Raw genomic sequence first — 14,245 nt, forward strand, 5'->3', positions numbered from 1 at the left:
TCCCCTCCCGTTCTCCAGCACACCAAATCCTTATCAGCTCTGGTTACAATAACCTTGTTACTCATGCTGGGTCCAGTGTTGTTATGTATGCATTGGTAACTGATGGACGAGAATATCTATAGCTCAGGGTTAAATTGTGGGTTGCTTGGTGCTTTCAAAGCTTAGTGGTTTTCTTCCAGACGTTTCACTGGCAAACTCATACGAAAGAGAGATGCGTGTCTTCTGGCACGTTGTACTTCAATTTATGCTCCTCAAACAGCTTGCAGAGCGCCTCCAGGTATCTCTTATGGAGCTCGTCAACTTCATCTTGGCTGGGATTGTGCTTCTTCCCCACCTGAATGGGTTTTCCCACTGGAGGGATCAAACGGGAGAAATAATAATTTAATAATTTAATTTAATTTAATTTATCTATTCTATTCTATTATTATTCTATTATTATTCTATTCTATTCTACTCTATTCTTTATTTTATTATACTTGACTAACTTTACTTTATTTTATTACTTCATTTTATTATTTTATTTTATTTAAACTTGTGTGCCACCCATTTCACCAAAGGCGACCATAGGCAATTTATAGATATTGTTTAAGATGCACTATAGATAGTTCTTTGGCACTAAAAAAAGGGACTTAGGACCATTTTTCACACTTATGACTGTTGCAGCCTCCCCACAGTCACCTGGTCCACGTTCAGAGGCTTGGCAACTGGCATGTACTTACGACAGTTGCAGCGTCCCGGGATGACACGTGATCCCTTTTTTTGCGACCTTCTGACACGCAGAGTCAAAGGGGAAGCCAGATCCACTTAACAACCATGAGATTTAACTTAACAATTGCAGTGATCCACTTAAAGAGAGTGGTAAGAAATGTTGTAAAATGGGCCAACGCTCACTGAACAAATGTCCCAGCCACAGAAATGTCGGGCCCAATTGTCATAAGTCGAGGACTTTCTGTAACGTTGCCTTAGCATATCCGGTTGTGTTTCCTCTCTTGGAAGGCTAATAAGAGGAAACCTCAAACAATCCTCAAAGAAGGAAGAATGCGTCCAGCAGATCCTTCGTTTTTTTGTTTTTTTTAAAGTTTTATTGATTTTCTAGTTTTGCATTTAAATATTTAAAAAGCAACATGGCGGCTGAATTAATCGATAATTCAATAACACACAAATATCTTTAGTACACGTCTCAAACTATTACATTAAATATTTCCTCTCTTTTCCCCTTTGTGTTTACTGTCTCATGTTTAAACTAATGCAATTCTTATTATATCAAGTAAATAAAAATAACTTTCTTACATTTATCAATAATTTTAGTTTATACCTATCTTAGTTATTTTAACATTCAATCTTTATAGACTATCAATGTCCTAATTAGTTTTTCCCAATTTTTAGTTTCCCATTAATATTTAAATTTAACATTTAACATTTATACTTTCCAAGTTTTAAATAACCACAGTTCCCTTTATCCCAGCGGTTCTCAACCTATGGGTCGCGACCCCATTTGGGGTCGATCGACCATTTTACGGGGGTCGCGAAACAACGCGATCCGCCATTTTCCACCCAGGGGGCGGTGCCGCACAAGGGGGCACCGCCGCGCACGCGCGCCACACATGGGGGCGCCGCCGCGCACACACGCCGCTCATGGGGGCGCCGCCATGCATGCACGCCGTGCATGGGGCGCCACGCATGGGGGCCGCGCATGCGCGGCACGTCTGTGTGACAGGGGTCGCCGTCACACGAAGATTGAGAACCGCTGCTTTATCCCAATTCAACCCAAAAGCTAATGTTCAGGATACACGTCTTATCCATTTCAATATATTTTATTTCTCACCATCTTACATCAACTAATTAATAATACAATATAACATTCTTATTTTCTATTAATTTCCAAATGTCTTAAATTTAGTAATCAAAATTTCTCTTATGTCAACATTAAATACTTCCTCTCTTTTTCTTTTGGTTTCTACTATCTCATATTTAAGCTAGTAATTTTTACTATAGCAGCTAAGTAAAAACATTTTTATTACATTTATCAACAGAGTTTTAGCTTACATATATCTTAATTACTTTTATATTCAACCTTCATAAGCAAACCAATATTCAAATTTAACTTTTAATATTTATACTTCCAAATTTTAAATGACCAAAGCTTTATTTATCTCAGCTCATGACAAAATCTAGTATTCAAAGTACACATCTTGTCTATTTGAGTGTGTTCTATTTTAATTCTCACTAATAAGTCAAAACCCCAATTTTCTTCAGCCTTATTGTAGCTTTCTTTCTTTGCCAACTCGCCCTCCTTGTTTTACCTGCCTCTCATTTCTGGATGCCACGGAAGAAACACGGACTTACCCACGATGAAGATTGGCTTCCGATATGGAACAAACCCAAAGGTGTACTGGAAGATCCCTCTGGCGTAGAAGAGAGGCAGGGAGAATCCCATGATCTTCTGCAAACAGTCTTGTGCCCACCTCACCCAGGATCCTTTGGGGTTTTCGACCTGATCATACAGCTCATTCTCTCCAAAAGAGAACACGGGGACGAGCGGCGTGCTAGGAACCGAGAGGAACCAGAAGGAGAGATGGAACCAAACAGGTTGAGATAACCAAGGAAGGCTGGGTGGCTGCAAATAATGGATTTGAGCACTCTTTCTCAAGCTTTGCATAGGGAAGGGAAAAACGGTAATACTTCATGTGATCAGTGGTGGGATTCAAATAGGTGAACAACGAGTTCTCTGTGTGGATGCCACTTCCGGAAGTCCATTTTGGGCCTGGGTAACAAAAAAATAGCGACTGCTTCTGCCGAAGTAGTGTGAACCACCTGAATCCCACCACTGCATGTGATGTACATTGTACAAGAAGATCAGGACCCGCCAGAAACTGTTCCTACTTACCCGTTCTCTATGGCCAGCCGAACGAAGCCCTTGCGGTTCTGTAACACCAGGGTGTAAGTTCCGGGATGGGCATCTAGGGCTTCCTTAGCCCCTCCCACAGATATGATTATGATATTCCCACCTTCCTTCTTCCTCAAGACATAGGAAGCAGATTCCTTGGACGAGGGAATTACACCTGGGTGACGCAAAGCAGGAAAAAGAAGAACATTAAAGCCCCGTACAACACACACACACACACACACACACACACATTAAATAGCCTTAACAGGGAATAACATTGCTGGAAGGGACCTTGGAGGTCTTCTAGTCCAGCCCCCTGCTCAAGCGGGGGACCCTACTATTTCAGACAAATGGCTGTCCAGTCTCTTCTTGAAAACCTCCAGTGTTGGAGCACCCGCAACTTCTGGAGGGAAGACATACAATTTCCTCCTTCTTGTCCATTCAGGTCACCAATACAGAGAGTCATCAACTTACGACCTCAACTGAGCCCCATTTTTGCCACATTTGTTAAGCGAATCACTGCAGTTCTAAAGTGCTCCAATTTGGCTTCTCCCTTTGATTTGGCTTGGCTGCAAGAGGTTGCAAAAGGGATCACATGACCCTGGGACACTGCAACCGTCGTATATAGGAGTCAGTTGCTAAGCGTCCAAATTTTGATCACATGACCCATGGAGATGCTGCGAGGGTCGTAAGTGTAAAAAGCGGACCTAAGTCCCTTTTTTCAGTGCTGTTGTATCTTTGAACAGTCACGAAATGAATCGTAAGGAGTCAAGGACAATCTGTAAATGGGATGAAATCCAATTTTCTCCAAGAAGACTTTTCCCCACCTTTCCGCCAGAGCAAAATCTGGCCAAATTCCCACAGGATCTCCAGCATTCCCTAAAAGGGAAAAAGCTTTCAAGATGGATATGGCCAGTCTAGGGCACAGGTCGGCAACCTGCAGCTCCGGAGCCGCATGCTGCTTTTTGAGCCTTCCCCTGTGGCTCCCAGCCTCCTCTGCCATTTGCAGAGAGACACAGAGACAGAGAGAGGCACTTACACTTCCCCACCCTCTCTCTCTCTCTCTCTCTCTCTCTCTCTCTCTCTCTCTCTCTCTCTCTCTCTCTCTCTCTCTCTCTCTCTCTCTCTCTCTCTCTTGAAAAAAGAGAGCTTACTGGGTGGGGCTCCTGCTTTGGCTGCATCTCTGCAGGAAGCAGGAGGCAGGAAGGGCAGGAGAGAGCTAGCTAGCCCAGCTATGCTGACTCAGGAATTCTGGGAGTTGAACTCCATAAAAAAGCCGAGGTTGCCTACCCCTGAGCTTATTGGAGAACAGCTTGAAGCCAACTTGCCAGGTGAGCAGCAGATTGGAGAGAGGGGGGAAGAGAGAGAGAGAAGGAGAGGGAGAGAGAGGGAAGAGGTCTGGCAGACCAAGGGCAGAAAGAAAGAGGGAGGGAGGGAAGGAGAGACAGAGAGAGAGACCCTTTTGACATCTAAAATGAAGATAACACTGCATATATCCTTTTTTTACCTTTAAAATATATATATTAAAGGTAAAAAAAGGATATATGCAGTGTTATCTTCATTTTAGATATCAAAAGGGTTTTGCGGCTCCCAGTGTTTTGTTTTTGGTGGAAAACAGGTCCAAGTGGCTCTTTGAGTGTTTTGGGTTGCCTACCCCTGGTCTAGAGAAAAGGACTGGGGGGGGGGGCATGATAGCAGCATTCCAGTATTTGAGGGGCTGCTACAAGGAGGAGAGGATCAATTTATTTTCTAAAGCACCAGAAGACAAGACAAAAAGCAACGGATGGAAACTAATCAAGGAGAGAAGCAACCTGGAATTAAGGAGAAACTTCCTGACAGTGAGAACAATCAACCAGTGGAACGAGGTGCCTACAGAAATTGTGGGTGCTTCATCACTGGAAGTTTTTAAGAATGGACTGGACAGCCATTTGTCTGAAAAGGTATAGGCCAGGGGTAGGCAACCTTGGCTCTGTTATGACTTGTGGACTTCAGCTCCCAGAATTCCTGAGCCAACATGGCTGGCTCAGGAATTCTGGGAGTTGAAGTCTACGAGTCATAAAAGACCCAAGGTTGCCTACCCCTGATATAGGGTCTCCTGCTTGAGCAGGGGGCTGGACTAGAAGACCTCCAAGGTCCCTTCCAGCTCTATTCTGATTGACTGATTGATTTTGCTCTTCCAAAAGTTTCCCAATGAATCAGAAATCCCTTCCAAGTCGGCTTACCTAAACTCATCACGTAATCCCGGAAAAAGGGGGCTCGGAAAAGCACACTCAACGTCATCAGGTGAGGCTTCAGGCCTGGGAAATGTTTGGAAAAGCCGGTGGCTTCCGTGGTGAAATTAATGATGCCGCCAATCGACATGACGCCATGAGGATGACAGCCGAAGATGTAGTTCTTGGATGGATCCAAATCTGCCGTCTTCACCAGCTGGAAGACCAAAGGCATTTAGCATACTTGTCCATTCTTATTTATTTATTTTATTTATATCCAGAATTAATTACTCCCCCCCTTTTACTGGTGTTATGATGATAAGGAATCTGTTGCTTTGCATGTACACTGAGTGCTTCTGCACTGGGGACAATTTCCTTGTGTGTCTAATCACACATGGCCAAATAAAGGATTCAGCTCAATTCAAATCCAATCCAATTCCAAGGTGGTGAACATATCCAACCCCACTTTCCTCCTTCTATTTTCCCCCCAACAGCACCCTGAGAGCGAAAGAGAGGGGGGGGAGAGAGAGGGAGGGAGAGAGAGGGAGGGAGGCAGAAAGAGAGAGGGAGGGAGAGAGAGGGAGGGAGGGAAGGAGGTAGGGAGGAAGAGAGAGAGGGATGGAGAGAGAGAAGGAGGGAGGGAGAGAGAGGGAGAGGGATGGAGGGAAGGAGGAAGGAAGGGAAGGAGGGAGGAAGAGAGGGAGGGAGGGAGAGGGAGGGAAGGAGAGGGAGGGAGGGAGGGAGGGAGGGAGGGAAAGAGAGAGAGGCCCAAAGTCACCCAGAGAAAGAAATATTTTGGGGAATATTAAAAAGGCAGAATATTATACTTCCCCAAAGGAATAACGGAGAAAATCTTAGGCAGAAACAACTCCCCCCCCCGCCCCCAGTCTCTCTGCCCCAAGCAGAAACCAGCTCTGTAGAAATGCAGATTTGATAATCCTTTCAGAAAGATCGGAGCTAGGAAGCTTGGAGCTTATGGGATTAGAAAAAGACCCCTAGAACCAGCAACTCCTCACCCAAAAATCCAACACAGGACATAACTGTTCTGTTTTCTGCTTGGTTCAGCATTGAAGAGGCAGAAATAGAAACAAGTACTTCTTTATTGGTAAAAAAAAAAAACTGACAAGCTTTACTCCACCCCTATTTATATATTCAGCTCTGGGCGATATCAGCCAATGAGAGTACAGCATTCTCCGGTTCAAATGCATAATAATCAGCCTTGTAGACAGCAAGTCTAGCTAGCAGGCCACGTGGTCTGCTAACCGTTCCTGCACAGATTCCAGCCACCTGCTTCATAAATTTAACTCAATACATTACACCCCTCCCCCCTGGTTCTTTGACACTACAAAGCATTGTTTGTGGTTCAAAGATCACACACATTCAAAAGGCACAATAGCAGGCTGGCCTGTTCCGGTAGACCCGAGCCTTTGTCCATTGCCTTGTGGCTGGCCTATTCCGGTAAGCCTGAGCCAGAGTCCTGCGGTGGTGGATTAGAATCCACCGGATCGGCGTGAAAAGCCGATGGAGAACAATGTCCCGTGGGCGCAATGCCTGAAGCAGGAGCAGCGTGAAAAGCCCATTGAGAGCCATGTCCCGTGGGCGCAGTGCCTGAGTTAGGAGCAGCCTCGTTGGCAAAGCCCCTGTTCAGCGATCGCAATGTCCCGCTTTCACTGACAGACTCAGATGCACAATCGCAATCGTGTTCCTCCTCCACCCCCTCCCCAGAGCAGAGTCAGGAGTGGAAAAGTGGCGTGGTAACATCTAATGCAGCCGGTCAATGTGCCTGCAGAGCACACGACCATCTTCCAGGGCCACTTTGTATGAGAGCGGCTCTGACACCTTGCAAACCACAGCTACCACCCACAGTGCCCCTGGTCCATAGTTGCGTGCCCAAACCGGATTACTCACTTGCAAGTGCCTCGGTTTCTTAGGCTGCGGCACTTGTGAAGCAACCCTGTCTGGATGTAGGCAATCCAGCTTTGTGATCAGACGGCGCCCCCATCTCCAGTAGAAGTGCAGGGCGCTGTGCATTGGCAGAGTAGGAAATCTGCCAGCCTGTGGTGCCATGGGTGATCCTCTTCAATTTGGCAAATTTTATATCAATGTCTTGACGTAAAATTATCATCTGTCTGAAAGATTCTTTTTTTTTTTCCACAAGGCCATTCGACATACTGGTTTTTCTTTGAAGACGTTTCGCTACTCATCCAAGAAGCTTCTTCAGCTTTGTCGTCAAAGAAAAACAAGAAAGTCCACTTGCCTCATGAAAAAAAATAAAACATCTTTGGGATAACTATGACCTGGATGACTGAGAATCTCCATAGATTGGTACAGTTTGGTACAACAGTCAAACCAGGCAGGCACAGACTCCGTCAGATAGATAGGACTGCAGGAAAAAAAACATTGCAACCAGCCTACCTCCCATCAGAGGCCTGTATATTGTGGGGGTCAGAAGGAGGGCTGAGGAAATATCTACATGAAATTGTGATACACCACAATTGAGCCCAAAATTTCCATTGCTAAGAATAGAATAGAATAGAATGGAATAGAATAGAATAGAATAGAATAGAATAGAATAGAATAGAATAGAATAGAAGGTGGGATGGGATGGGATGGGATGGGATAGAACAGAACAGAACAGAATAGAACAGAACAGAATAGAAAAGAAAAGAAAATATGGAATGGAATCAGTGGGGGGATTCAGCCAGTTCACACCACTTTGGCAGAACCGTAGCTAATTTTTTGTTGCCCAGGCCCAGAATGGAGTTCCAGAAGTGGCATCTACACAGAGAACCAGTTGTTCACATATTTGAATCCCACTACTGAATGGAATAGAAATAGAACAGAATGGAACGGAACAGAGTAGAACAGAACAGAACAGAACGGAACACAACAGAACATAACACAACAGAACAGAATAGAATAGAGTAATAGAGCTGGAAGGGACCTTGGAGGTCATCTAGTCCAACCCCCTGCTCAGGCAGAAAACCCTGTACCATTTCAGACAAATGGCTGAACAGAACAGAAGAGAATAGAATAGAATACAGAATAATGGGAAAGAATGGAATGGCATGGCATGGCATGGGAGCGAAGGGAAGGGAAGAGGAGGAGGAGGAGGAGGAGGAGGAGGAGGAGGAGGAGGAGGAGGAGGAGGAGGAGGAGGAGGAGGAGGAGGAGGAGGAGGAGAGGAGAGGAGAGGAGAGGAGAAGAGAATTTTTTATTGGCCAAGTGTGATGGGAAACACAAGGAATTTGTCTCTGCTGCATCATCTCTCAGTGCACATGCAAGCAACAAGCGATAAATCATGATCATAATCATAAAATACAATCATCATTTATCCGTTAAATGACAGTGATTGAGTTTTACCCCATTGATTTTTTACCCCAAAATCACTTTTTTCAGGTCCGCTGTAACCTCAAACGGTCACTAACTGAATGGTTGTAAGTCAAGGATGGTTTGTATAAATCTCCCGTCATCCCCTTGACAGCCTCTTTCTCCACCCGTTATGCAGCTGGAGGCTCTGCTGCCTCTTATCCGCTCGTTCCCTAAGCAGCATCTCTTCGTCCCCGTCTCCCAAGGTCTTTCTCCCATGCCATTATACTCCTTCCCTCTAGGGGGACACGTACCGTGATCGGGAAATAATCTTTCACGTATCGCCAGACGACCGAATTCCGCACCCGGTGGGAGCGCCGCCCACCTTTGCTCGGGGTGTCCCAGTCGAACGCCCACCAGACAGCATAGAGGGCGCTGATCAGCCAGAAGCGTGTGAAGAGGAGGAGGATGAAGAGGGCAATGGAGCACTGAGCTGGAGGAAGAAAAGGGAGAATTGTTAGGGGTCTTTCACGTTAACGCGTTCGTTTCCCTAATCAGGAATAACAGAGCTGGAAGGGACCTTGGAGGTCTTCTAGTCCAGCCCCCTGCTCCCTATTCCAGCGGTGGCGAACCTATGGCACAGGCGCCAGAGGCGGCATTCGGAGCCCTGTCTGTGGGCACACGTTCCGTTGCCCCGCCTTGCCTCCCTCCATGATCCCCTCCTCACCAGGAATCCCCTTGGAGGAGAGTTGCAGCCAAGGACATGGCAGCCAGGCAGTGTATACAAGACTCTGCCCTCACGCCCCAACATGCACAGTTGATGTTGCGGGGCGCGGGCAGAGGGCATGGCTGCAATGGCACTGCTGGGCTGCCTGGGCGATTTGCAACGGGCCCTGGAGGCGGTGAGTGGCCTTGCAGGCAGGCAGGGTGGGGCGGAGTGGGGGCAGGGCAGTGGGAGAATTGGGTGGGGCAGAGGTGGAGTGGGGCACAGCAGGGGATGGAGTGGGGCGGGGCCAGTTTTTGGCACTTGGTCTCTAAAAGGTTTGCCATCACTGCCCTATTCTATTTCAGACAAGTGACTGTCCAGTCCAGGGGTAGGCAACCTTGGCTCTTTTATGGCTCGTGGACTTCAACTCCCAGAATTCCTGAGCCAGCCATCCTGAGGGGAAAGGGGGAGGTTTCCAAGCTGAGCCACGCTGGCTGAGGAATTCTGGGAGTTGAAGTCCACGAGTCATAAAGGAGCCATAGTTCCCCCATGCTGGCTGAGGAATTCTGGGAGTTAAAGTCCACGAGTCATGAAGGGGCCATAGTTCCCTCATACTGGCTGAGGAATTCTGGGAGTTGAAGTCCACATGTCATAAAAGAGCCAAGGTTGCCTACCTCTGTCCTAGCCCCTGAAAAAAACTTTTGCGCAGAATTTCTCTTTTGGTAAATCAAATAAGTGCTGGTGGTGAGTAGAAATGCAGATTTTTTTTTCTTGCCTCCCATGATTCAATTTAGAATACAGAATAACAGAGAGTTGGAAGGGACCTTGGAGGTCTTCTAGTCCTACCCCCTACTCAGGCAGGAGACCTTATCCCATTCCAGAGAAACACTGTCCAATCCCTCCTTCAAAACTTCCAGGGATGGACCACCTACGATTTATGGAGAAAAGTCATTCTGGTGAATAATTGTTCTCACTGTCAGGAAATTTCTCGTTAGTTCCAGATTGCTTCCCTCCTTGATTAGTTTCATCCAGGAAACTAATCAAGGAGAGCCACATGGTTGTATAGTGAATCCGGCTTCCCAAATTGACTTTGCTTGTCAGAAGGTCACAAAAGGGGATCACGTGATTCCCCCAGGATGCTGCGACCATCATAAATATGAACCAGTTGCCAAACGTCCGAATTTTGATCAGCTGACCGTGGGACTGCTGCGACGGTTGTCAGCTTGAAAAAATAGTCATAAGACACTTTTTCCAGTGCCCTTGTGACGTTGGTCACTAAATGAATTGTTGTAAGTCGAGGCCAACAAAAAAGAAAGGTAGATCCCTGCCTGAAGGAGCTTGCAAAACGGATCCCTGTCCATCTCAGAGTCTTATTTCTGCAAAATGTTCTCTGTTTTGATGCGCAATGCAGCCACCGGTGGAGATTTTCCTGGCAACCCCTTAAAACAGGGGTCCCTAATCCCCGGTCCGTGTTCCGGTACCAGACCGTGGCATTCCAGCAACAGGTCCGCACAAACAAGCAAAGCCCCATATGTGGAATGTAGGCAGCACACAAGAACACACACCCTCCGGTCCACGGAAAAACCTCTCTCCATGGAACTGGTCCCTGGTGCTCAAAAGGTTGGGGACCTCTGCCTTAAAAGACAGCCCCCTCCCTTCCTTCCCCCCCCCCCCAGCAACATCCATATCCTTCAAAACGTCCCCTTAATTAGGAATAACCTTTTTTTTTTTACCCATGCACAAAAAACTGATGAGCCATTGAAGCACGGAAGCCGTCTGAAGCCGTCTCTCCCACGGGATGTGGAGAGGAGCAAATTCAATCTTCATCCTAGCAGCCGAGCCCGTTTCCACCCTCTTCGGACTGAAGACGCTGACCCAACGTTGTGGTGCTGGTTGTGGGAGGAAGGGGAAAAGTCTGTAGCCTCTGCCCGCCCAGGAGGAACACGGTGCTGGGTGTAATTACAATAATTAATGTGGAAATCTGTAGGAAACCCGGCCCCTTTTGGCACTCTGGACCGGTTCAGTGTGTAGGGCTGGGTCATAAATTCTTGCTTCTCTGTTACGTCTCAGCCACCTCACCCAAAAGCAGTAGAAACGTTCAAGAGAAGTTGGAAGGGACCCATCTTCCTTCTGGTGCACCTCCTCCTCTTGGGAAAGAGCCAATGGAGCATTGGAAAGCATGCTGCACCCCTCTTCGTGGGTTTATGAGATTGTTTTTTAACCCACCTTTATTAGTTTATATGTAATACAAAGTGGCAAACATGCATAATATTCCTTCTTTCTCCCCCCCCCCCCGATAACAACAATCCTGTGAGGTGGGATAGGCTGGGAGATAGAAGGACTAGCTCAAAGTCTCCCAATTGGCTTTCATATCTCCTCAGGCAGGACTAGACCTCACCTTCTCCTGGTGACTGGCCAAAGTCACCCAGCCAGCTTTCATTCCTAAGTCAGGACTAGAACTCCCTGACTCCCAGTTTCTAGACCAGCCCCTTAACCACTAGACCAGCCCATTAACCACTATGGCCTGCTGGGATCCGTCACCCATTTAAGGAGCCATTTCTGGGTTAGAGTCTTCTGCTGTGCTGGCTCTCCCGTTTTTCCAATGCTTCTTCCCGCCGTATGGTCAGAATCCTCAAATAATTTAAAATATTTGAATGCTGGTTTGAGAGCCTGCCTTATTAGGGGGACGGCAGAAACTCTGAAGCCGATTTTTTCCATCTGGCGTATCTTTCTTCCACGAGAGAATGTTCCAGATTGCCTGATTTCCCAATCTGAAGACATCCAGCAGTGATGGGTGAAAGGCCATTACTTGCACTCTGCAGAATTGTGCAAGGAGAGGCAGGGCTTTTACACACCCAGACACCACTTAGTCCTAACTAAAAAAAAAAAGCCACCCACATGAAACCTTTGCCACGTTTATTTCCTTCCTTACCTTGCAGAAGGATGTTCTCTGCCCGATGGAGAACCAGACTAGAAAAATTAATGTCCTTGACTTACAGCAGTTCGTTTACTGACCATCCAAAGTTACAACAGCACCGAAGCGACTTATGACCGTTTTTCACACATGACAATAGTTGCATCATCCCCGTGGTCACCGCATCTACATGGAGGGAAGTGTGTAGTGAGGTGCCCCAGGGCTCTGTTCTGGGCCCAGTGCTCTTCAACATCTTCATCAACGATCTGGACGAGGGGATAGATGGGGAACGGATCAAATTTGCAGACGACACGAAGCTGGCCGGAATAGCCAACACTCCAGAAGACAGGCTTAGGATACAGGAGGATCTGGACAGACTTGAACACTGGGCGCTATCTAACAAAATGAAATATCAATGGTGAAAAAAGTAAGGTTCTACATTTAGGTAACATAAACCAAATGTGCAGGGGTATAGTATAGGAGATACCTTGCTCTACAGTAGGAACTGTGAGAGGGATCTAGGAGTCCTAGTGGACAATCACTTAAAGATGAGCCAGCAGTAATGTTGCAACTGCCCAAAAAGTTTTGGGGCACTCGGTCTCTAAAAGGTTCACCACCACTGTTATAGGGTTTCCTGTCTGAGCAGGGGTTGGACTAGATGACCTCCAATGTCCCTTCCAACTTTATTATTATAATGGGTCATCGCACAGTCAGCCAGATGTTCAGACTGGATTTGGCATTTTGTCTACCTATCAAGTCCTTACCTAGGACCTGGGATAGGCAGATGTGGATGTTTGATGTTATTGCAGATATCGTCGCAGGATGGAAGCAGTTCCTAGTAAGGCTGCCTTTTGCAATTGACTAATGGCGAATTTGTCAATGCCAATGGTGTTCCGGTGGTGCTCCAGTTGTTTTGGAATTGCACCCAAGTTGCCTATTACTATTGGAACTACTCTTGTTTGCCTTTGCCACACTCTTTCTATTTCTATTTGTAGGTCTTTGTATTTTGTTATCTTCTCCAGTTCTTTCTTGTCTATTCTGCTGTCTCCAGGCACTGCCACGTCCACTATCCAGACTTTTTTGTCTTTCTTATCGACAATTGTTAAGTCCGGGGTGTTATGCTGCAGGTGCTTGTCTGTTTGAATTCTGAAGTCCCAGAGCAGTTTAATTTTATCATTTTCTATCACTTTCTCTATTTTATGATCCCATCAGTTCTTGCTTACAAGCAAATGATATTTCTTGCAGATCTTGCAATGCACTATTGTTGCTACTTTGTCATGCCGCTGCTTGTAGTCAGTCTGTGCGATCTTCTTGCAACAGCTTACCAAGTGGTCCACTGTTTCTTCAGCTTCTTTGCATAGGCGGCACTTACTGTCTGTTGCTGTCTTCTCAATTTTGACTTTGTATGCATTTGTCCTTAAGGCTTGGTCTTGTGCAGCCAGAATTAGTCCCTCGGTCTCTTTCTTCGATGATGATGATAATGATGATGATGATGATGATGATGATGTAATTGTCCAATCTCTTCCGGTTAATTCTTCTCCCTGTCAGGAAATTTCTCCTGAGTTCCAGATTGCTTCTCTCCTTGATGGGTTTTCATTCGTTGCTTCTTGTCCTGCCTTCAGGTGCTGTGGAAAAATAGGTCGACCCCTTCTATAGAAAGATGGAATCGTGTTTCCAGCCAAATTTCCTTCTTCACGCAAGGCAGGAGAAAAAAAGGGACCTTGGGAATCAATATTCATTAAGTTAGGACCATTCACTTAATCCTATCAATGGATAATAACCTTGCTTCCTTTAGCGGTTACCACATAACTAGTTCATTCATTTTAAAAGTCTGCAATATTCTAAATTAAATTAATTAATAATCCAAATTATTGATCCTGTAATCAAATATTACAAAGGTAGAAGCCATGATCTTCAAACAATTAGACCGGTGTTTTTCAACCTGGTAACTTGAAGATATGTGGACTTCAACTCCCAATATTCTTGAAGCGATACCACATGGAATTCTGGGACCTGAAGTCCATACATCTTGAGGCACACTGGCTGAGGAATTCTGGGAGTTGAAGTCCACAAGTTATAAAAGGGCCAAGTTTGAAGACCCCTGTTTTAAATGAGCGAGATAAAAATTAACAGGAACCAATAATTAAGAGAGAAAAGCGGGTGGGGGAGCAAAGAACGAAAGAGATTACAAAGACAAAAGTGCAGAACTATACAGAAAT

The 14,245-nt window shown here is 46.0% G+C and overlaps 1 protein-coding gene across 1 annotated transcript; it reads right to left on the reverse strand.

Moving 5' to 3' along the window:
- Nucleotides 1-10,939, reverse strand: LOC120320170 (2-acylglycerol O-acyltransferase 2-A-like). Its single transcript, XM_039369687.1, has 6 exons — nucleotides 10,846-10,939; nucleotides 8,721-8,899; nucleotides 5,110-5,314; nucleotides 2,888-3,062; nucleotides 2,347-2,546; nucleotides 1-351 (listed from the first exon to the last, which is right to left on the reverse strand). The coding sequence occupies exons 1-6, from the start codon at nucleotides 10,937-10,939 to the stop codon at nucleotides 197-199; spliced, it is 1,008 nt and encodes a 335-aa protein (XP_039225621.1). The 3' UTR covers nucleotides 1-196.
- Nucleotides 10,940-14,245: the final 3,306 nt, after the last annotated feature.

This window comes from Crotalus tigris, unplaced genomic scaffold (genome assembly GCF_016545835.1).
Source record: "Crotalus tigris isolate CLP2741 ecotype Arizona unplaced genomic scaffold, ASM1654583v1 scf7180000021196.354758, whole genome shotgun sequence".
NCBI classification, from domain to species: Eukaryota; Metazoa; Chordata; class Lepidosauria; order Squamata; family Viperidae; genus Crotalus; species Crotalus tigris.